Source organism: Quercus suber, unplaced genomic scaffold, assembly GCF_002906115.3.
Source record: "Quercus suber isolate HL8 unplaced genomic scaffold, Cork oak 2.0 scaffold_886, whole genome shotgun sequence".
Classification (NCBI taxonomy): Eukaryota; Viridiplantae; Streptophyta; class Magnoliopsida; order Fagales; family Fagaceae; genus Quercus; species Quercus suber.
In genome coordinates, this window is record NW_027070313.1 from 152,149 (window position 1) to 175,645 (window position 23,497).

The 23,497-nt window shown below is 34.3% G+C and overlaps 3 protein-coding genes across 4 annotated transcripts; 2 read left to right on the plus strand and 1 right to left on the minus strand.

The window, feature by feature from the left end:
• The first annotated feature begins 2,131 nt into the window (after window positions 1-2,131).
• LOC136065219 (uncharacterized) lies at window positions 2,132-4,518 on the plus strand. Its single transcript, XM_065768102.1, has one exon. It carries the CDS (start codon window positions 2,358-2,360, stop codon window positions 4,176-4,178), a length of 1,821 nt encoding a protein of 606 aa, XP_065624174.1. The 5' UTR covers window positions 2,132-2,357; the 3' UTR covers window positions 4,179-4,518.
• Window positions 4,519-9,472: 4,954 nt separating this feature from the next.
• LOC111995192 (uncharacterized) lies at window positions 9,473-15,335 on the plus strand. Of its 2 annotated transcripts, none has more exons than XM_024027102.2 (8): window positions 9,473-9,865; window positions 10,803-10,977; window positions 11,145-11,207; window positions 11,855-11,921; window positions 12,309-12,409; window positions 12,701-12,745; window positions 13,851-14,321; window positions 14,828-15,335. In XM_024027102.2, exons 2-8 carry the CDS (start codon window positions 10,843-10,845, stop codon window positions 14,996-14,998), a joined length of 1,053 nt encoding a protein of 350 aa, XP_023882870.1. In that variant the 5' UTR covers window positions 9,473-9,865; window positions 10,803-10,842; the 3' UTR covers window positions 14,999-15,335. The 2 variants fall into 2 exon arrangements, with proteins under 2 accessions (XP_023882870.1, XP_065624164.1); XM_065768092.1 differs by lacking the exon at window positions 9,473-9,865 and adding an exon at window positions 9,954-9,978.
• A 2,683-nt stretch (window positions 15,336-18,018) lies between these two features.
• Window positions 18,019-21,368, minus strand: LOC111995199 (gamma-secretase subunit APH1-like). The gene is made up of 4 exons (XM_065768099.1): window positions 21,311-21,368; window positions 20,748-20,873; window positions 20,423-20,550; window positions 18,019-18,451 (listed from the first exon to the last, which is right to left on the minus strand). Exons 1-4 carry the CDS (start codon window positions 21,366-21,368, stop codon window positions 18,311-18,313), a joined length of 453 nt encoding a protein of 150 aa, XP_065624171.1. The 3' UTR covers window positions 18,019-18,310.
• Between the last annotated feature and the right edge of the window lie 2,129 nt (window positions 21,369-23,497).

The window sequence follows — 23,497 nt, forward strand, 5'->3', positions numbered from 1 at the left end:
ATCAGGTATATGTGGGACGGAGGGACTACACATGCCCAAGGGAATAGTCGGATACTTATATCATATGATATCGGCACCTGATAGGTTGTAAAAGATTCATTCCTAATTAGGTTAGAAATAGTGACTTAACCTATTTAATAAGTAGTATCACATATGAGTTTGGTATGTTTAATAGGTCGTAAGAGATTCCTTTCTAACTAGTTTGGAGGAATCTCCTTTTTGTATTTAGTACAAAGTACAGACAAGACAACAGAACATTCTCTGTACCCTACTAGGTTTGTCAGTCCAACACTCCCTGAAACTCTGTCTCTCATATCTGTTTTATTTCAGCTCCCATGGGTCCTTGGTCGTCTACGGCCAAAAGGTAACGATTTTCTTCTTCTTCTTCCAAATTTATTAAAAGTTAGTACTGTTTCCTTTTTTTCAAGGATTTTTAGTGTGATTCTTAATTTCTGATTTTTTTTTTTCTTCTGGGATTGTTTGTGTGGTTTTGATTAAAGGTTAATACTGTGTTAAGATTCTGTGATTGCATCAGTTTGTGGGTCTGAATTGCAGTTTTGTTTTTCGGTTTTTTGATGCCATCGGTCTGCTATTAGTTTTTGTTTTTGGTTATGAATTTGTCTAATTATAGTGTTATTTTGAACTGAAATTCCTGACTTTTATGCAGCATATAGATTTTATGGTCGTCTAGTTTAGATTAGGGCCTCCTTTGGTAGTAGTATTGTGGTTTTGGATTTCAATGTGAAAATTGTCATCTAAAAAAGGTAGCAAAAACACGTGTTTTGAGTACTTAAATGCAAAAATATATGTGTTTGGTATAATATTTTTATGAAATTTTTTCAAAAATCAAAACACACGCTTTCTAAAAACAAGCTGTTTTATAAAAAAAATTTATGTCAAGAAAATAAGGTTTGAAAATGTTGTACTTTGAAAAAAAAAATGCAATTTCAAAGCGGGATGTCAAAGAGACACAAATCTATTTGTCTATATATTAGCAGAGAAATCACTTGTTTTTCATGTAAGCCTAAGATTTTGGTGCCAAATTATTTAGAGAGAAAAAAAGGGGAAAACAATTACTAAAGATACTTTTTATGTTTGGTTTCCATGTCTTTATTGTTTAATGTTGTGGAAGACCACTTTTTTAGGGGTCCAATTATATATGTAGCATAAGACCTTATGGACTTAGACAATGCACATTGAGACAGAAACAGGTACAGTCTTAAAATAGTTTTAAGAATGTTTTTTATTAGAGAAAGCCGGTCACTCCATAAATAATTTTAATTTAAAGCACAAGAAAAGTATTTTGATGCCTGATTTTGTTACATTTCTTGCATAGATCCTATGCTTCCATCCTTATTTTGTGATCCTCATGTCAAATTCTTTGGAATTTTTAGAAAATTGATGGTATGTGCACGTCATCAAGACTTTACTATCTTAACTGCCAAAGCTTTTTCATAATTATTTTTAGCCAAATAAGTCTAGCTATATAACAAATTTCATACCTTTTTTTACAACTACTGAAGTAGGAAATTATAATTGGTGTATAATAATAATAATGTCAATGGTGATAATTGGTGTATAATAATAATGATGTCAGTGGTGATCTCGAGTGAAAGTGATCTTGCACTAATCATAATCTGATGCCTCAAATATTAAAAAAATTGTGAAATATATTTTGTTGTAGCAGCATTGTTGATTTTTTGCTATGCCATATTTGATTCATTTGGTTTTAATAAGAAATTATAGGATAAAGTTAATGGACCCATCAAGCATTTTGTAACATTGACCTCAAAAAAATAGTTTTCACTCATATCTGCATTTTAGTGTAGTGACATTTCAATGATTGACATTTTCTCAACTTCAAATGCGCAAATTAAGCATACTCTTCTTTTCTTTAGTCATGACAACCTTCTTGTGGACTTGAGGACTTGAGGACTTTTAATTCCCTTAGAAACATTTTTAGACCAAATCATCTCTTTTGTTCTTCCACAAGTGATTGTTTATTTTTTATTGGTAAGCTAACTGATGGATTTTGAATCCAAGACCTTACACTCTATTTTGCTCATATAAGGAAAGGGCACAATTTGAGCTAGATTTCATTGGCCATAAGTGACTTAATTTATTCAACTCAGCTGAGTCCTCCTTTTCCCTTGGAAACGCTATATTTTTTTACTCTGTTTGGAATTCTTCTGTTGTAGTTGGTCTCATTGGATTTCCCAGAGTTTTCTCTTATTTTTTTTTATCTCTGCCTCTCTCTCTTGTTGCTTGTCCTGACTTGTGATCGGTTAACACAATGAAACAGTGACCATTACTCCAACAGCAAGAGATTCACTGGAAGAGAAAGCTCTAGTGGTATTATGAAGAGTGTGAACCCTTTGTCCTCAAAGAAGAATACCAGGGAGGATGAGCTTGCTAGACTAAGATCAACTGGCTCTCAACATGAAACAATTAGATCAAAACTTAAAAATATGGGTCCTATATGTAAGTCCAGAAAGGAGTCTGCTGCTGCTTTTCTCCAATCATCAATAGAAGAAGAGATTGATCTTGATATGCAGTTTGGTGAGGAAAAATGTTCTGATGATAGCACGTATACGTGGTTGTCATCAGATTGCACAACCCCTTCATCGTTTTTTGAAGAATACAGACTGTCTAGTTTATTTAATCCTTCTAGTGATGAGTTTTTAGGTTCAAGGTTGTCATTGTTGGCAAATTTAGTTAATGAATTAACTCCCTTTAACGAGTCTGCGAGAAAACCTAAGGAAGAGGCATCTTCAGCTCTTGAGAATATCATTCCAGACGCAGAGAAGACTTTTCAGAACAATTTGAATGAAGTAAATGTAGTTACAGGGCTATTGAGCTCAACGGCAAGTGATGCAAATGCAAATGAGTCCACTGTGAGACATTCTGAGAATGCTGTGTGTCAGTCCTGTGAGAACTCCAAAAGTTGTGACAACCCTTCAAGTCCTTTTGGCACCAAGCCTGATTCTTCTTCTCAAATTTTAGATTTGGAAAAAACAAGTTACTCAGTCTCTTTGATGAATCTTGATGGTGAAGATTCGAATTTGATTTCAGATAATAATCTGGAGTTGGATTACTTCCTATCTGGTTTTCCTAGCCCGTCGTTTAAGAACAGTTGGTGTTCTGAAGTTCCGTCATCTAGTTCTAGTGTTTCTTCGTTCACTGACTTAGGATATCAAAAATCAGCATATAGTACTTCATCTGAGCATGTTTCAGAAGCTACTTCAGAAGATTTCAATGCTGATGAACCACTTTTCTGGCCATACAAATGTAAATTTGATTGGAGTTCTGGGGAATCTTGGAAATGGTTTTGCCCATCACCTCGAAAGGATATACTAACTCCTTCCAACTCTGTTATTTACTCAGTCTCTTTGATGAATCTTGATGGTGAAGATTCGAATTTGATTTCAGATAATAATCTGGAGTTGGATTACTTCCTATCTGGTTTTCCTAGCCCATCGTTTAAGAACAGTTGGTGTTCTGAAGTTCCACCATCTAGTTCTAGTGTTTCTTCGTTCACTGACTTAGGATATCAAAAATCAGCATATAGTACTTCATCTGATCATGTTTCAGAAGCTACTTCAGAAGATTTCAATGCTGATGAACCACTTTTCTGGCCATACAAATGCAAATTTGATTGGAGTTCTGGGGAATCTTGGAAATGGTTTTGCCCATCACCCCGAAAGGATATACTAACTCCTTCCAACTCTGTTATTGTAAAATTCCCAAGGAAAAAAGTGGCACCCAAAGAAGGGTGTAGGAAAAGGCTTGTGTTCAGCTCAGGATCAATACCTTCAAGGAGTATGGAGTTGAAGCAAGAAGAAAACAACAAAGATGTCCACAGGATCAATACTGTACCCTCAAGGTTGAGCAAGTCAACAAAAAGATCAGCGAAAATTGTGCCCTTAGAAATGAAAGACGACATTATAGAACCAAAAGATAGGAAACTGCCTGTTCAGAAATTCGTTGGTGAAGATAATAATTTCTCAAAGGAAGTTTTTGCATCGAAGGATAAGCTTTCAATGGGAAAAGAAGATTTTGCATTGGATGAAGAACTTCCAATTGAGACATTGTTGGGCCTCGATGAATTTGATGGGCATGAGGGAATTGATTCTGGATTTGATGGAGATGTTTTCTCACTGGATGAGTTGCTACGTTAATTCGAGCACAATTTTGTTCTGATAGAGATAAGAGGACCTGACCAAATCCTAATCTACTTTTTAGAGGATGTGTTCCATTTCAGCCTACTAATTTTACTCCAGATATTTATTTTTTTTTCTAGTAGGTTTCATAGTGTTAGCCAGATATACAAATATGATATAGGAAGATATGCAATTTCTGTTACTTGAAAGAAGTCTCATAAATGTTTAAGCAATTTAGACATGCTTGGTGCTGCTTTCAAAATTGTGAATTTGAGATCAGTTTTTTTGTTCTAATTGCAGTTAGTCTAATTGCTGAAATTTCTGCACAATTTTAATGGAAAGTACTTTTTATGTGTTTGCTTCTGATTCTTTACTTTCATCTATTCCTAAATTTTCCCTTGGAATTGTTAGCCAAGTTTTATTCTTCAGACATTTTGTAATAAATCTAAATTTGTTCCAATGAGACCCTCTAAATGGTTTTATATTGAGTTCCTGCCCCAACCTGTCTTTGACAGCTCAAACAGAGTTGGAAGAAAATAAACAAACTAACAAAGTGTCTCTAGCTTTCCAGCAAATGCAGATCTTTGAGTTTCTCATGACAATTCTCAGGGAAACACTTGGGCTGAATTTTGTCTGTGTAATGATATATGCATGTTTATAAAATAGGGGTGTTTTATCATTTTTGTAATTCTGTAATTATTTGGATTAATACAGGACTTTTTCGAAAAATTTCTGTACTTATTTGCTATATTATGGTGGATGTCTGGGAATCGTAATATTTGGGTTTGTAATATTGCTGATCATTCATTGGTTGCAATGCCTGATAAGTATCTTTAAGAGTGCCTCTACTTCTGGCCAAAGAACAATCCAAATGAATGTAGAACTTGAAGATAATCTGACAGGTTTGCTAATGCTAGTTAGCAGAATTACCTCTTGGACATACCCAATACTAAGAATTTTTTTTACGATCACAGACATTAAGCACCACAAAAACGTGTCGCTACCATTGGACTATTACTTAACCCTTTAAGAAATATTTATGTTGAGCTTTTTACTTGCTTAGATAATTAGGTAAGGATCCACTACTCAATTTGTATAAAAAAAATTAGTTATGTTTTGGTTGACCTGCCCCTTGTATGGACCAGATTGGTCAGTCATTGGTGATCAACCAAATTCTTTTTTTGACCTAAATGCATAGAAAACTATCAAGAAATTCAATGGTTCAAGTTATCACATTTCACATTAGGTGATGCCTGAGGTGGATTTTCCTTTCCTAAAGAATTCTTCTTCGTAAATGTCTGTTTTGCTGTTAGTAAATAATAATAGCTATCATTATTTTCGAGTTGTGGAAAATTGTCCCCAATGTTTGAGCCCAAAATTTTCCTCTATGGGGAGAGCCAGAAGTGCCATAGAGTAAAAAGACTCTTGACTATTGTTAATAGTTAGTAAATATAGCTATATGATTTCAGCAAAAGAAAAAGAAAAAGAAAAAAGAATAACTATAGGGGTCTTTATAAAGTTTTATCTTACAGTGCTCTGTTGTCCCAATCTTACCCAACCTAGATAAGGAAGAGTTATTTCTAGTGCTTTTTTAATCAAGAAATATTGCAGTTGATGAGCAAAGGAGTCACTTGGTGGCCCTATTAAATCATGTCATCCAAGTGAACCAAAATTCGTAAAGTATATTAATTAATATTTTCACAGCTATTTGGTGACTTGATTAATTTGAAAATTTGACATTAATTTAACTTATTTCAAGAGCATGAATGAGTACATCCACTCGTCAGGCCCATATCTTTTGTGCATTCACTTTTCTTTTCTTTTTTATTTTTTATTTTATGAATAAAAATCCAATGAAATCTAACAAACATAGAATAAACCTTAACTAGGATTATCCTCCCTCAAAGGAAAAGACGAAGGCCATAACACACCATTCACATTTCAATAAAATATCCATCTATTTGTGGGTTCCAATAGTCCAATTAGCTTAATTGGTTAAAGCCGTTTATTCTCGACTAAAAAACTTGAGTTTGAAACCTATCTATTCCAAAAATTAATTGGTGTTTTGGCTGATATCATAAAAAAATAATTATCATAAACTAGATATCATAAGTTCAATCCTATCTTATCATTAAAAAATATAATAACAAAAAATACCCATCTGTTTAAAGAGTAATCCACCCTATTTCTATCCTTGGTAATCAAAACAAACTTTGTGGAAAAATAGGATGGAACTAAACCAAGAATGTCTTCAACTATCTTTGCAAACTCCCGGCTAGCATTCTCAGAAGCCTTCAAAATATTGTTCCTTCAAGGCAAAGTGCAAACTTTACAGTCATTCTAATTGCCAAAGCTTTAGCAAACGTCGCATAAATCAACAAGCCACTTTAGTTTCTTGCTAGAGTTGTCATACAAGCTCTCTAATATTCTTAGGTAGCACCTACATTGAGTTTGATCCAATCATCAGGAGGGCACTCCCCACCTAGGCCTAATTGTAAACCATCACGGTTTGCTCTCTAGGCTTTGAGAAGCTAGCAAAAGCTCTAAGCACTCTCTGACATATTAATAGGATCAATTGGACGTTTATTGAACAAAAAACCATTTTTTTTCACCTTCTAAATAACATCAAACAACAATGCTGCGAGTAAAATGTTTTGCAAAAGTGAAACCATTAACTAGCTTTTAGGTGGGTCTAGAACAAAAATAATTAGCTTCTTCCCCAAAGAAGAATTCTTTAGGAATTGGCCCCAATGGGATTTAGATACTGGTTCTAAAACATATAGCACACAATGATCATCCACCATACTCGACCATGAGATTTTTAGATTCTGGTTCAAAAACATATGTGTAAGTGTTCACATGGTGTCATAATGACACATGCATGGTGAATGACAATTGTATCAAACAACTCAAATAGTTCCTACATTTTTCTTTTTAATAATTGTGACAACAGATGGAACAAGGAGGATTTAAACCATCATGAGAAAGATTAGACAATACTACAAGTCTACAACTGTGATTTTTGACAATAGATCCTACATTAGCACAGTTTAAGCGAGAAAGTCACTAGTTGATCACACTTGAATTTAATTGCCCCCTATTTTAGAGCTCATCAAAGTTCTTTTTCCAAATTTTGGTTAGCCGACCCTCTTTTTGGGTCTCCAACAAGGTCAACAATCTCTCAACAAAATATTGCAAAACTACAGTACTTCAACACAATTGTTGAGGTACTTTAGCGTTGCTAAATAATTTCTTTCAATTTTTTTAATTCCTCCACCAATAGTAATAATAATGAAAAAAAAAATAGAATACTTAAATGAATAAAGAAAAAATAGAGAGTTTGTTAAAGTGTGTATTTAAAAAAGAGCACTACTTATTACACATTGATGTGTACAAAGCAAATGCGCCGTGTCAGTTGAAAACATGATTTCAGTTAAATTGTGTAATCAAGTTAGCTTATGGTTAGCCAAACTTTCCAAAAGCTACAATACCTCATTACTAGCTCGTAAACTTTTTTTAATTTTTTAAATTTCAAAAAAAAAATTTTTTTGAGAGAGAGAGAGAGAGATGAGAAGATAAGTCAATTAACTGTATTGGAGTATGATTCAGGAGTTTTGTTTGAATCAATATTCTATTTCTGATTTGTTTCTTCCATTTTTAGAGGAACCAAATGAGTTCTAGAGTCTAGACTTCAATAGTTTGTATAAGTGTTCATGGGTTTGTATGATTTTTGTTGGTATTTGATTTGAATATATGAAGAGGAAGGTGTTTGTGAAGCCGATTGCAAAGAAGCAATCTAGTGTGGAGAGAGAGAGAGATACAATTGACTTAATGAAACCCTGAAGAACAGATAATACACTGAGTTAAGGTAGAAATTTTGACTTTGAAAGTATGTAAAGAAAAGGCTATCTTTTTTGTGTCAGCATCATGTCACAATATTTTGATATAAGAGTTTTGTGTATGATCATTGTAATAGATGACACTAACGCAGCCATATATCTTGCCATCTTTTTTTGAACATTTGGCAAAAATAATTGTTCAATTTTTAATTGAGTTCTTTTTCCTTGAATTTTCTCAATGTTGCCAAATGACCTGAATCTGAATTCGCAGTCCATCTTTTTCTTGGCATATAACCTACTAAGATCAAGAACTAAATCAAAGGTTTCGTCAGCAAAGAAATAAGAAAAATGAAAAATAGAACAGAAAAATATAAATTCAATGTTTCAACTTTCAAGTTTCAACTCAATAACAAATTTTTTCCACTTTCCACCAATTTTCCAAAACATGCGTGGAATTGGTGGTAAAACTTCCTCGTCAGGTTGAAGTCAAAGCTATTTTTCTAAATCTTACATGAAACACATGAAAAAAATAATAATCACAGCAGCCATATATGACTATAACATCCAAAATTCATCATCAATGACAATTTATTTGGAAGAGTATTTCTCCAATCCTAGGTATATTTTTAGTTCCATCAATTTTTAATAGTTATGGTAGATTATATTTTAAATTCTATAGTTTGGGATGGTTTTAGAAGTTTCAAATTAAACCCTATAATTAAAAAATGATCTATTTAAGCTATAAATTCATAATGGTGATATTGTTAATGGAAAATACTTTTTTTAAGAAGAAAATGGAAAATACCTAAACAAAAAGATATCTTATAGTTATGTAAAGGTATATATCGTAAGTAAGTGTGTATTGAAAGTGCTCATGAATTATACAGTAAGTATTGTATCAATTGTATTGTAGCGCAAAATCTGAAATTTATTGTTACCGTTATTAATTGGATTGAGAGGGAGAGAGGGAGAAAGGGAGAATGGATTAGAAAAAAGTTAGCTGAACTCTACCCCCTTTAATCCATACAAGCCATTAACGTACTGTATTTAAATTTTACACCTAAACAAAGTCTAATGCTCATGAATTATATGATACATACAGGTGTGCATTGTATGAAATCTAAAATTTATTGTTATTGTTGTTAACTGGATTGAGGGAGAGAAAAGGAAAATAGACTAGAGAAGAGTTGGCCGGACTCTACTCTCCCTTCAATCTAAACAACCTATTTAAATTTTACTCCTAAATAGAGCCTAAACCAAAAATCTAGCACGTTAGCTCAATGATAAATACAATAACAATCATTCTATTTTGGAGGGCATCTAATTTTTTTTTTTTTTTTTTTTTGTAAATCAGAAATTTCTTAACCTGCACGGTACACGTGTCAACAGTAGATAGGCCCCGGGTTACACGTGGGAAGGCAAAAACGACAGCCGACCAACTCGCCGCTTTCCTTCTTCCTTTTCACGAGGACTCTAAATAAGCGAAGAACTGGGACTCTCGAAATTCACCCTTGTCCTCATTCCATATTTACGTAAAACGCCACTCTACCAAAACCAAAACCAAAACCTTTACCCACACTTTAGTGCTTACAGTTCAAAACCGACATGGGGCATTTTCGGTATTTTGTCTCAGGTTGTAACTTGTAACAGTTCAGGTCTGAACCGAAGCTTCCTTGTTCTCTCTCTGTTTAAGCTTCTTTCCTTTTTTAAAAACAGGGTTTTGGTATTTCTGCTTGTTTGACTCGGTGGAAACGATCTCTTTTGCTCCGAAATTTCAAACTTTGGAAGCTCATTTCGTCTTTCGAGATTGTTTTTAAAAAGGGTCTTTCTTGGATTCTTTGTTGATCAAAGGCATTGACTTTGTTGGTAAGGCTTTTGCTTTCTTTGCTTAGCAAATTTATGTCTTTTTGGAGTTTCTAATGGAGTTGTATTTAATTTTGCTATCTGGGTTTTGATTTTGGATGTGAAAGAAGAAATGGGTTGGTCTTATTTTTCTACATAATTCAAGTTATCATGTGGTTTTGTGAATTTTGAAGGGTTGTATTTTGTGGGATTTGTTTGTATAATCAGTTCAAGTGCTTGTTCTTTTGCCTAATTTTACTGGGTTTTTGTTTTGTTTTTTTTTTCTTTCTGAATTCGTCTTGGTGCTTTGTAATTGTATTATGATTGACCTTTTCTATTTGTGGATTTTGTTCTGGGATGTAATAGAACATATGGGTCAGATGTATTTGAATGTTGAAGATACCATTTTGGGAATTATTTTTTACTTTTTGTCATGTTTGATTTTTGTTTATGCATTTTGCTAATGGGATGGTCTTGAAGATATTATAAAAGAAATTGGTCATGAATATGCTGTTGGTTTGTGTCTAATGTTAAATATTGTTACTGTTATTATAATTTTACTTTTGTTTTTTGTTTTTGTTTTTGTTTTTTCCTTTTCCTTTTCCTTTCCCTCCCCCTTCAAATATTTCATTCTTGTAGTATTAGTAGGCCTAAATGATCTGAGAGCCTACGTTCAATGATCATTTAAGCCTGTAATCATTTAGGCCTGTAATTTTGTCGAAACGGTTTCTGATTATCATATTTCATGTTTGTTGCATCATCATAATCTAATGAGGTTTGAACAGTGGACAACTGGAACTTAAAAAACAAAAAAACAGCAGAGAATTGGAATTTCAGCTGATTTTTGGTTTTGTGTTTGTAGGGGTTGTTTTTTTTTTTTTTGGTGGTGGTTTTTAAGCTTGTAATGTAGAATTCCTTAAAGAGTGCTTTGCATTTTGATTTGAAGTGTTGGTAATTTCAGGTTGTTCTTCCCAAAAATAGTTTGCCAAAGGTCAAGTAAGATGCGTGCACCAGCATTGCTTGCACAGTGTTTGCCTGGGTTAGTGCCCCATGACCGGGGAACTCACAGCGTGTCCTCCATTTCTGAGAGAGATCTGCATCTCCCTTCGCCAGCTGTTGAGATTCTTCCATCAAAGGTATATCCCCTATCCACAACATTAACAGTCACAATCTAAAAGTGACAGCCGAAGGAAGAATTATTCACCACAATATTGTGATATAGTTCAGCTGAAGATTTTGTTGTGAGACACGGAGTTAGAAATTGTGTTCAGAACACTAACAGTCTCCTCTTTCTACTCTGCAGACAGCTCACCCCTACAAGTATGCTGGAGAGAATGTAGATTTGCAAGGGATCAATTTGTTCAAGGTATGCCAAATCCTTATTTTTGCAGTTGTGCTTGTCAGCATTTATATTTTCTCTTGTTTGTACAAGTAATATTCTTCATGAAAGATAATTGCAGTTGGTTGGTTGTTTGGTAATTGATTCTTTTCCATTTATTGCAACTGGACCGGGCTGAGATCATTCCCTTAATTTCTGTGTTTGAGACCCACCGAGAGAGAGAGAGAGAGAGAGAGAGAGAGATGTTAATGTAATCAGGATTCTGATATGAGTAGAAGGTGCCTGCTGGGATATAAGCTGTAGGTTTGAGACATGTACTGAAAGACAGTATATGTTGGGTTTTTTCTGTTGTCTCCCAAGACCTGGGGGAAGGATGTTTGGACTTCCTCTTCCCACTAGAGTGGATGGAGGCAAAGGTCATGAGTTCAAAACCCACTGACTGCCTTACCTAACCTATTTCCAAAATTTTTTTTTTTTTTGTTTTTGGGGGGGTGGGGGGCTGCAGACTTGAGGGGAGCATAGGGGGCATTGGAGGTTGGTGGGTTGAGTTCAATGTATTAACTTTACCTCTCCATGGAATAAAATGACAACATCAGAGCATGTCTTCTGCATAGATTGTTTGTAGAACAGTCTGTTTAATAAACCTGATTGATGCCTTTTACAATCTCTAACAGGGAAGAGTTAGTGTTGCTGATATCATTGGCTTCAATGGTTTGGATATAATATCTTCAAAATCTGATGGTAGGTACCTGACATTTCATTATTTATTTTAGGACAAAGATTAGCTTCAAACTAGTTTGGAGGAATCTCTTCCAATCCACTACATGGCGATTTATAAGACTATCTATGTGTATATTTTAACAGGTCACATGACTCATTAAAAAAGTCATGACGAAAACTATACATGAATGGTCTCTTCAATAGTCATATAATGGGTTGGAGAAAGATAGCTCCAAACCAGTTTGGGGCTCAAATTTTTCCTTTATTTTATGTTGAGTTGTCCAATTCAAATCTGCCACTGATTAGGCTTTAGAATTACTAAGTCATGCTTTAGTAATCTTGTTCTCTACACATGATTGGATATGTCAAATGATTGAAATTAAAGCTAAAAAACTCTTACTTTTGTAGGATATTTGAAATCTTGGGACAGCTCTATTGATCTTGTTAATGTCCTCAAGCATGAGATTCGTGATGGACAATTAAGCTTCAGAGGCAAAAGGGTACTTGAGGTAATTGAGTCAAAGAGATTTTACTTGCTACTTCATGCTTCAATTTATTACTTTCAATCCTTTCCGATCTCATTTTGATGTTATTAAGCTTGTTGATTCTATCAATTACTATTTTTTCTTGGGTTTTTCTTTGCACATTTAAGAATGTTGGGTGGTGATAACTTTCTCGCTCATGTGCTCCTGTGACTAGTTTTCCCATGTGAAGAAATTAGAGTTGATAGTCAATTACTCCATTTGTTGGTTATTATGAACATTTTGAGAGTTAATTTGTTTGCGTGGTGATTTTTACAGCTTGGTAGCAGTTATGGACTTCCAGGGATTTTTGCATGCTTGAAGGTAAATCCTATTAATTGATTGAGCCTTGGCTTCTTTACTTTTGGTGATTCTTGTGTTATACATCTACCTAGAAGTGTGAATACGATGACTTATTTTAGTTGTTCTTTCTCTCTCCTAATCTCTAAATACATAGGGCATTTGCTGATTTCGTATGGGGATAATTTGTAATTGGGAATTACATGAAAGCATGAACATCTTGCATGTGTTACATTAATAATAATATATAAATATCAGTTGTTGTAAACCAATGGAATTTGGAACTATCTTCAATTAATTCAAAATCTTTCAGATGGTCTGTAGTTATATGCAGAGGACATATTGTAGATGGCCCTGTCTGGTCAAGTTGGTTTTTTTATTTTTTTATATATATTTATTTATATATTTAGAAGTCATCTGTGCAAAATGTAACACATACAAATTTGAATGCTTTTAGAAGATATCCACTTTTATTTATAATTAAAGATATCCTCTTTTAATTGAATTTTTATAAAAGCACAGTAGCCCTTTTGTATTGAGTAGGTTTCAAATTTGTTGGCTTAAATCATTGTTGAATTGGAATTATCCTTATTGGTGTGATTTAATTCTGTATATTTCATAATTCCTGTTTGCCTACACGTCAAATATGAGATGCATCATTTCTGAATGTACCATTTAAAGCTAACACGTTGTCAAATATATTTGCATCATGTAGAAAACCTGAAATAAAAAATTTTAGTGAAAATTATACAAAAATACCCTGTGGTTTTTCCTAAAACATGGAACCCCCTTGTGGTTTGAGTGTAACACTAAATCCCCTTGTGATATTGTTTTATGTGAAAATGCAGCTCTAAATTTTCACATTAAAAAAAAAAAAAAAAAAAAAAAAACCTTGGGCTCTGTTTTATTCCCAAAAAGCCTTCGGGGGGTTAACTCTTACACTCAAACTTCAAGGGGGTTCTGTGTTTTATGGAGAAACCACAAGGGTTTTGTGTAATTTTCCCAAAATTTTATTTAGCAAAATGAAAGAGACAAAAGTGCATAAACTAGATGCTCGATACAGATGAACACAAGTGAATTTGGTTCTTGAATAATATACTTACCCTATATCTGATTCATTCTTGCACAGGGAGCTTGCACAGTGCATTTTCAAGACCTCAATGCAGAAACTATAAGATGCACAACCATACCAAATGTCCTTGCCAATCTGGAGCAAGCTCGGGACAAGCAGAGTAGACATCCAGAGAGCCCTCTGACACCTTCAAGACAAACTCTGGCCCCATCAGTCCACTTTTTTGCTGGGGACTGGGATGAGCTCCCCACTGTCCTGTCTGTTGTGAAGAGTGAAGGGTGTGAAGCAACGCCAGGGATGAGCCTGAGCTTCTCCGAGGAGGATTTCATGGATGGATGTAGTAGCCTAGATGGAAGCATCACAGGGCAGGAATCCACCTCTAGGCGATCAAGGAAGCTTTCAGGAAGCCGGGCATGGGAAAGGGCTAATGAGAACGATCAGTGCGAGGGTGGTTATGATGTTATTTTGATGACAGACATCCCATACTCTTCCACCTCTTTGAAGAAGCTATATGCACTGATGAAAAAAGTAAGTTTCTTTGTCTCTTATGATTCATTTGGTTATATTATGTTAAATCAACATACAAGATTCTAATCTTGACCATAGTGGCATGATTGATATGGTTTGTCAGGCTATCCTTGACAAATTACTCATATGAGGTTGGAGCATTCTGAGGAGTAGTGTATATGTTTTTCAGTCATCTGGACATTGTTCAATGGATTAGTTTTAATAACTGATGCATCTCATATGCCATCTCACATCTTGTTATGGGATTTGGAAGCTTTATCAACTTAGGTGACATTTGAACAAATCCCAAATAAATAAATTTGGAGGTAGTGCCAGTGGCATCTAGATATGTACATAATTGGAATCTAGATTTATTGTATGTGTAATGAGACCCTGTTACCAGAAATTGTGCTACATATTTTATGCTTCCGAGTGAAATTACTTGTGTTGTTAACTTGTACATTTTGTAGCATGTCAAACTGAGCTTCATCCAACTCATTTTTTACTTATTTGCTTTGGATAACTAGTGTGTCAGGCCTCCATATGGAGTAGTGTACTTAGCCACAAAGAAGAATTATGTGGGCTTCAACAGCGGAGCACGGCACCTGAAAAATCTGGTAGATGATGAAGGCGTTTTTGGAGCACATTTGGTCAAAGAGACTGCCGATAGAGATGTTTGGAAATTCTTTCTCAAGTGAACAGGATATACAGAATTGCAGAAAAATAGTCAGTACACTTCATTACAGGTTTTGAGATAATATTTGTTAATTTGTATAATATAGATCACAAATATTCCTTTTCTCCTCTTTTTTTTTTTTTTTTTTTTTTGGTGGTGGATGTGGGAGGAGGAAAGGGTTTGTTTAGTAATTACGGTGTCCAAATGGGGAATTATGTTCATTTTTATTTTGCTGCCATGCCTTCTGTAATTTTTACTTTCCCTCTTACTTTGACAAAAATTTGTTCCTTGTCAAAACTGTAAATCAAAAGATTTACTAATTTCAAAGTTAAATAATATTGTTACTTTGTTCTTCTTCATCATCTGTATTTTGTGTCATATTATTTGGTTATGGCTAGAAGAGTTGAATATGGAAAAGCAATTTTGCGAATCTGATTATGGGGTTAGATTTGTGATGATAATGTGTCAATATTCAAATAATTGTTTGAACTCAATCAAATAGCATTCACATTTGGTTATGTAAAAATAAAAGTTTTAACTTGCAAAATACCATTTTACCTATTTTATATAATCAGTTTTACGACACATTTTACTTCTCATTCTTTATTTTGAGAAACATCAATATTAAAATAATCTTTTTTTCTTTCTCATTGATTTTTTTTCCCCATTTTCATAGAGAAATCAACCCAACACTGCCTAACCACCACTTCAACCCCTTACAAATCCTAATCAATTCATCATAAATATTAAAATAATCTTTTTTTCTTTCTCATTGATTTTTTTTCCCCATTTTCATAGAGAAATCAACCCAACACTGCCTAACCACCACTTCAACCCCTTACAAATCCTAATCAATTCATCATAAAACCTAAGCAAACCCTACACAAATCAAAACAATGTTGACCAACCACAATCCAAATTGCAAACCCAACACAAACCAACCACTGTAATCTAAAGCCAACAGCCTTAGCCTATGCCTAGATCATTGCCCTCAAAACACAACCATGCAACCAAAACCCATCAACCACTGTAACCCTAACCCGCAACCACCACCGATATGAGACCATTGCAACCCACTTACTGGGACCCATTGCCATTACGCCACAACCCACAGATGTCGCGACTTATGCCAAGATCCATGCATCAACTCACAAATCCCACTCACTAAGTCTCACAGCCACCATGCTGCAACCTAGTGAGAGAGAGAACTGTGAAGAAAAAAAAAATTAGAGCTTGAGAGAGAACTGAGATAGTTAGACAGGAGAGGAGAGAGAGAATAAAAGAGGAATTAAAAATTTTTGCCACTTGCTGCATTGCTTGTATATTTACATAAGCACTGTAGTAAATTGTAATTTTTTTTACAATATGCCTAGCAAATAAAGGTGTTTTGTGCATTTTTGTGAATAGTATTATCAATTTTGCATTTTTATGGGTTTTACATCACCCAATGTGAATACTCTTAGAAAAGGCCCAAAATGAATCTCTCATATATACATATGAGAGAGAGAGAGAGAGAGAGAGAGAGAGAGAGAGAGATCCTTTACCATTGATGAAATAGTAGAGAATGAAATTGAAACTTCAATTTTTATAAATTAGTTTCCAACACAATAAATTAATAACAATAGCCACTTAATCTCTATTAAAAGCCACTTAAATTTTTTGTAAACTATTTTTCTACACAATAATTTAAAATTTTATTTAAATATTAAAACTACTCACTTAAATTTGTCATGTTAGATCTCAAATTGGATCGAAGCTAGCCTTGCAAAATGTTGAAGGATTTTTCAGTTAAAGTTTAAATAGCAAAAACTTCACTACTAAAGTTTTTTACAGTTAAATGATTATTTCATACTGTGACAATGTCAATACTCAATTGGGCACATAGTTTGCTTAAAAGGGGCATAATTGAGATTTAGATGGATGAGCACCAATTTTGGTTCTGTAAGTAGTGTAGGAGCAGAGTTTGTTCTTTGACATCACACAGGAAAGAAAACTGTCTAGGTAGATTTGGGTGTCAATACCTTATTCTACTCTTTTATTGGACTTTACAAGTCGAGTCATATAAAATATTCATTACTACTGGACATTAGCACATGGGTTATAATTACGGGCATAGATTATTATTATTATTTTTCATTTTTTATGAATTTTGATGCAGGAAATGTTCAAACCTAGACCTCTTATGGAAAGGACGAGACTTTACTAACCCAACCATATCTTGGCATAAAACTTGTTAACTATATCTTGGCTTAATGTCAGCTCTGTTCCACTTTAAGGGGTTAAAACGCACTTTTTTCAACCCAAAACCCAACCCACGTGTTTGGTAAATTATTGCAAATACGAGTCATAAAGAACTAACTTTTCCAAATACACACCTGTGTTATCGTGTGGCAGCTAGGGAGCTGTAGTTGCAAAACATCACAATCACATTATAAATATTACAGTTGGAAAGTGAATCCATCTTCCAAATTGCCCACAAATTTTTTCTTAAAAACCCAGTTTTAACCATTTGTTTTAATCATGCTTACTCATCTCTTCGATGTTTGATTGAACGCACTTTTGAGGTGTGGAGGAATATATAGAGAATTATCAAAAACATGCCATCTTTTCCATTTCATATCCAAATACCTATCATCTCTGCTTCAAGGGTTCTTCATAATTTTGTTAGACTAAATGATAGGGATGATAGGAGTTTCAAAGGTGCCAATCTAGATTCAATTCCTACTGGACAACATAATAGGGAAGCAAGCAGCAATTATGAGCTGAACATGAGAACTTTAACAGAGCTTTGAGATGGTGGTTCTTTGTGATTCCATTGCTAATTTCATTTAGAGGGATAATAATTAGTAATTGTTTTTTAAAAAAAGCCTAGTTTGATGTTGCACTTTTTAATACTGCCATTTTTTCAAAAAGCACAGTATCAAAAAGCTGAACCAAACTCACCCTATAACTTTTTTGTCTTAGTATAAAATGGTTTATACTAGGAGATACCTTTTGAGTTAGGGCTGAATTGGATAATAAGAATCAAACATGAAAAAGAGAGAAAACAAAATGCATATAGGCATTTGATTCATTTCAGAATTTACCTGTGAATGCCACAGGCACAGTAGACATGACTACTAATATTTCTTCAAGTAACACATACACAAGCAACTACTGTTGTTTTGGATATTCTAAGTTAGCACTTATTTTTTTCCCCTTTTTTTTTGGAGGGGGGGAAGAGAGAGGAGAGCTAATATATGGAAAAGTCATTACAATTTTATACAGAGGAAACTTTGATCAGTACATAACTCTACTACTGAATTGAGCAACAACGAGACTTTGTTACTAGCTACTATGAGTTTCCCTGTGTGCTTTGATGCTCTTTCAATCTTCTCCACACCATCTTCCCACAGTGAATCAAGGTCAAGATTGCAATGAAATAGAGAAGAGGGATGCTGACAATGCAACCTCCAGATGCAAAATTTACCAGTGTCTGAGTAAAAGCCAAAACATTAATAAGATCAATTCCAGCAGTAACAGCCAGAAAACAATTTACTCTATCAAGTATTGGAGAAAGATTTTCCAAATCCCATAGATGGTTCAAAGTTTTGTGATGGTAACCCAATTTCAAGCAATATAATCAGGAATTAGCATATTATCTCCAAACTATAGCAACCACTTCCAAGATAATAACTTTTACAATTCCAAATCCTACTTAAATGATTCAAGAATGATCAGTAGCAGGCAGGGAAATTTAAAGCCACATCGTACTGTTACCACTACCTATAAGACTATTATAAATTCCAAATCCCTGACTACTAAAATAATAAAGCAATTTAATATGTAGTTTTCTCTCTTTTGTAGCACATTCAAGGTTTAACTTTACTTTGATGCATGAAGCAAAGTTCAAGCCAACTACATGAATGGCAAAATCATTTTATCAGGTTTTCCAACTCCAAAGCATACCTGACCCACAATATAGTCAACTCCTAGCAGTTGCTTGATCATTAGATCATGTTGACAGAGTAGGCAAAACAGCAATTTTTTAATAACTGGGAAAAACAGCAATAATTACAATTGACATGAAGATATTTAGGGCCTGTTTGGTTTGTATTGAGATTGTATTCATTTTTTATTTTCATTTTCTATACTCAAATTTTGTACTCATTTTTTGTTTCCAACTATCTTTTTGTTTGGCATCATTTCTGCTTTGTCTTCCCCTTCACATTTTTCCTTTTTTTTTTTTTGGTTCCTGACAACCACCAACGGATACAAACCCTTTTAGCAGTTATCACATTATTCACACCCGCTAAAAACTACTTATCTCCTACAAACCAGCCCCAATCAAAGTAGATATGCCTAAAACAAACAACATATAACCATGAATCCAAGATCAGATTTCAGTAAACTCAACCCCTAAACAAATTTTGGTAAACTCACCCCTAAACACTTCAAATCCTCCATCTTATATGCCTTCAAACCAAACATCCACCACAACATTTCAATAAAACTAACCCACAAACAAACCCCAAATCAAACACTACACCCAGAAGGAATTCGCTAGAAAATTGGATCATCAACCATGGTCTGATCTGATTTTGCTCAAGAAATTGCAAGATCCACTGAACTGAGACAGAGCATCGGCCATGGGTCCGATCAAGAGAGAGAGAGAGAGAGTTCTTTGATGTGACAAGTCAATGATAGTTGGACCCACAGATTTGGTTTTTTTACGAAAATGCCACTGCATTCATTTTCAAGAAAATGAAAACACCAAAAAGTTATATTAAGTTTTTGTATTCAAATCTTATTTTTTTTGGATACTAAAAATGAAAACTAAATACAAATACAAAGCCAAACAAGTTTTTTAGTGGTGGGTACCACAAAAAAACTGAAAATGAATACAGAATACACCCCTTTTTTGCTCAAACCAAACAGGCCTTAGGTCTTAAAAAACTTTAAATTTTGTACCTGGACCCAGTGCACAAAGCACCTACTTCTACGTAGTATGGGAGAAGTGGTTGATAACCAACCTTATAACTATTTTAGAAAAGATTGATTCCCAAACTTGAACCCGAGATTCATCATTTCTTAGGTGCAGGGCACTTGCCATCAACCCATTGCACCAAGGTTTGACCTCTTAGGTTTTGAAAAACTTAATAATTAAAAATATATAATTAGGTTTTGAAAATGATATCAATATGAACCCATTGCAATAAATAATTACTAGAACTAATCAAGTTAAGCCACTTGGACCCAGAATGTGGCACCAATGGCTAATTCTTCTCTGAATTTTCCGATTTCAGGGTCCATTATGGGTAATCTTGTGTAAATCTAATCATAGAAGCTCAAGGGTTGCTGCCTCAAGACTGATTTGTACTTTGAGAAAAATAGATAGTTACCAGTGCTTTGAATATAGAACTGTTATAAGACATATGAAATGGATTTGTAAATAAAAGGTTCTCACCACCAATCCTGCAGCAAGATGAACTACAGGAACAAAAAGTTGGTCCACTTTGTTCCCTTCTGCGTATCCATTAAATGCAATGACCATGGAGAAAGTGTGAATTGTAACAAATGCAAGAGCAATGATTGCTGCAACAAATAAAAGCAATGGTTGTTAGACAAATACTCTCCGTGAAACAAAAAACTTTTCAGAACATCCACCAACTACCATTGAGTCACAATGAATATTAAGTGATAAAAAAGTCCACTTATATAATTCCTAGGCTAATCCTAGGGTTCAGGAATATGGAAGTATATGAGAAAACTAATAAAAATACTCAACTCACCAGAGACAAGAAAAAATGGTATCTGAGAGCACCTGTCAACAAAAAATGTAGCAGGACCAAATGCTGGTGTTAAGAGGCTGAGACAGAAAAACACAGCATGGGCCACTCCATGACCCAAACCACCAGCTGCATGCAATTAATTGAAATTAGCACAAATCAGATATGAAAGGGAAGACGTTCATACACTATGTACAAAATGAAACTTTCTGAAACAAATTTTCCAAAAAAAAAAGAAAAAAAGAAGCAAGGTAGAGGCGAATAGTAGTATTGCTTTAAACCATATGCATCTAACATATCACAGAGGAACGATAAGGTTTCCCAATCTTGATTTAAATTCCCATTCCTGTACCGTGAAATATTGTATGTGGTGGCAGCATATAGTTGATAATTGACATCTAAGAATGCATAAAATATTCCAAACATGGAAACCCTAGTCTTAGGCACTTGCCATCTTTTCAATCTCCTATTAGCCCTATGATCATATGTTAATGTGGTTAAATTTTTTTATTTTTTATTTTTTTTAATTGGTAAGTTACAAACGAGTTTTTAGCCCACGGCCTCACCCTTCACCTTGCTCTTATAAGGGGAGGAAGTTCCATTTGAGCTAAAGCTCATTGGCATGTGGATACGTTGAGCCTTTCACTTGTTTCAGCTGTTCTCATTGTAATCTAATATAACATATCATGGAAATTTTCTCCTGATTAAGGAGCCTTATCTGGTGTATCAATCAAGTTACTATGGAAGAGAATACCCTCCCCTCCCCCCCCCCCCCTTTACGAATCGTTGAGTATTTCGGACCCTAGAAAGTGCTATGATCGGTCAACGAAGCTTTAGTTTGACTTTGGGGGGTTTTTTGTTTATGTATTGTGTGAGATAGCTATTGGATCGTGTTTTTTTTTTTTTTTTTTCCTTCCATTTTCTCGGCAACCAAACAGAGTGGTAGTGTGTAAACATCTGAATATTGTAGCAGTATCTGATTCAGTAGAAGAAAAATTTGTTTGAATTTTTTTAATTTTAAATNGACTGTGATAGTATATTTATGCTTAATTATAATGTTTTCAGCCTGATTATTAGGTAGTTTAGACTTTTCAAGATCAATTGGAAGTGAATTTGATATGTGAAAATTCTTGTTAGGACAAGTTTGTTTTGTTTGAATCTCTACTGTTACTAAGAGATTCTGTTTAAAAGTGTTAGAAATGGCAGCCTAGTGGTTGGAGGCTCGGAATGAGCTGTAGAGCCAACATTCTGGGCTCAATCCCCATTAGGAGTTCCCGTGGATTACTTGATACACGGTTTTAGCAGGTGGGGTTGTGTATCTGTGGTTTACTCCCCAAAGGGTGGGTCCAAAGGGCCCTGCCTTGGTGAGGTTCCACCGCATAATAAATGAGTAAAAGGTATTAGAAATGGCTGTGCTCATTCTCAGAATGTATACAAGAAAAATCCTTAGAGAAGGAAATGCAATGAAAAAAGAAATTCTAGCATTACCCACATGTTGGTTTTAATGTAATACGTGTATTGAGTTTTTTCTTGTTTCATCTATGTAGTACACTGTTATGGCTTATAAGTCTGATCGTGCTGTCGGGACTGTGGAGGGGTTTTCTTCCTCTGAATTCAACGACATGGTGGCCTTATGGTCTGCTTCTATTCACATCTATTGCTTTTCAAGAAGGCCTTCGGCTTCTTTTCTGGAGAGTCTACAAGTAAGTTCAATTTCTTCCATTACATATATGTTACACTTACAATATGTGTGTGTGTGTGTGTGTGAGAGAGACCTATTAGGGTATAGCCTAGTGGTTAGAGGCTTGGGATGAGTTGTTGACCCTAACATCTTGGGTTCAATCCCCACTAGGAGTTCCCATGGATTGCTGGTCTGGGTGACCAAAAAGTGTGTGTCCTTTATATTTCTAAAATCTGTAGCACTAGTTTGGAAAAAGGGGTGTGGAGTTATCTTTTTGTGGTTAGGGATACTGCATGGGATACATGCACATGTTATTTATTCATCATGTGCTTGAACGAGGCTCTGTTTATTCTGCAAATGTATTTACCGAGCACAGTCAGGTGTTTGCCTCTTGAAATTTCATGCTATGAGTTTCTCGTCTGTATGAAGTGATTGATTTGTATTTTAAAGTTTTGAAAAAGTAACAAAAAGTATGACTTTGGATGGAATAGAATGGCAAAAAAGAATACATGTGATTGACTCTAATTGGCTTGTTGAAGATCCATAGCAAACCCCAAAATTTTGGGATTAAAGTTGTAGTTTTTGAGCCTTGCTTCTATATGCTACAAACAAAGAAGTTCTGTTTTGAAAAACTAAGGATATGTTTGATAACTGTTTTTTCTCCTTATTTTCTGTTTCCAAAAACAATTTTCTGTTTTTGAGATAAAAAAACTTGTTTGGCTATCCAAAATGGATAGAAAACAAAAACTGTTCTCAAAACTCAATTTGTGAAGGAAATTGTAAACAAGTAAAAGGTTGTTTTTAGTTTTTAGTTTTCAAAGCCAATGAAAACATGAGTATGATTTAATGAATCTATCCTATTTTAATGAGTTAGCACCAGAGTTTGAATCCTAATAACAATATATTTTAGTATTTTTTTTTTCTTCAAAAAACTATTTATTTTTTAATTTCAACTAACCAAACAAGCATTTGATTTCAAAAATACAAGAAAATTGTTTTTTCTTTCCATTCTCAAAAACAAGTTTTTGAATATAGAAAACAAAAACTATTACCAAACATAACCTAAGAATCT

What these genes read in the sequence shown, in the direction of transcription:
- LOC111995192 (XM_024027102.2), top strand. Translation starts at nt 10,843, where the DNA reads ATGCGTGCACCAGCATTGCTTGCACAGTGTTTGCCTGGGTTAGTGCCC. An exon ending in AAGGGATCAATTTGTTCAAG is followed by an intron (nt 11,208 to 11,854) that starts GTATGCCAAATC and finishes AATCTCTAACAG; the next exon opens with GGAAGAGTTAGTGTTGCTGA. An exon ending in AATATCTTCAAAATCTGATG is followed by an intron (nt 11,922 to 12,308) that starts GTAGGTACCTGA and finishes TTACTTTTGTAG; the next exon opens with GATATTTGAAATCTTGGGAC.
- LOC111995199 (XM_065768099.1), bottom strand. Translation starts at nt 21,368, where the DNA reads ATGCCAATGAGCTTTAGCTCAAATGGAACTTCCTCCCCTTATAAGAGC. An exon ending in TTATAAGAGCAAGGTGAAGG is followed by an intron (nt 20,874 to 21,310) that starts GTGAGGCCGTGG and finishes AATTGCATGCAG; the next exon opens with CTGGTGGTTTGGGTCATGGA. An exon ending in ACCATTTTTTCTTGTCTCTG is followed by an intron (nt 20,551 to 20,747) that starts GTGAGTTGAGTA and finishes TATTTGTTGCAG; the next exon opens with CAATCATTGCTCTTGCATTT.
- LOC136065219 (XM_065768102.1), top strand. Translation starts at nt 2,358, where the DNA reads ATGAAGAGTGTGAACCCTTTGTCCTCAAAGAAGAATACCAGGGAGGAT.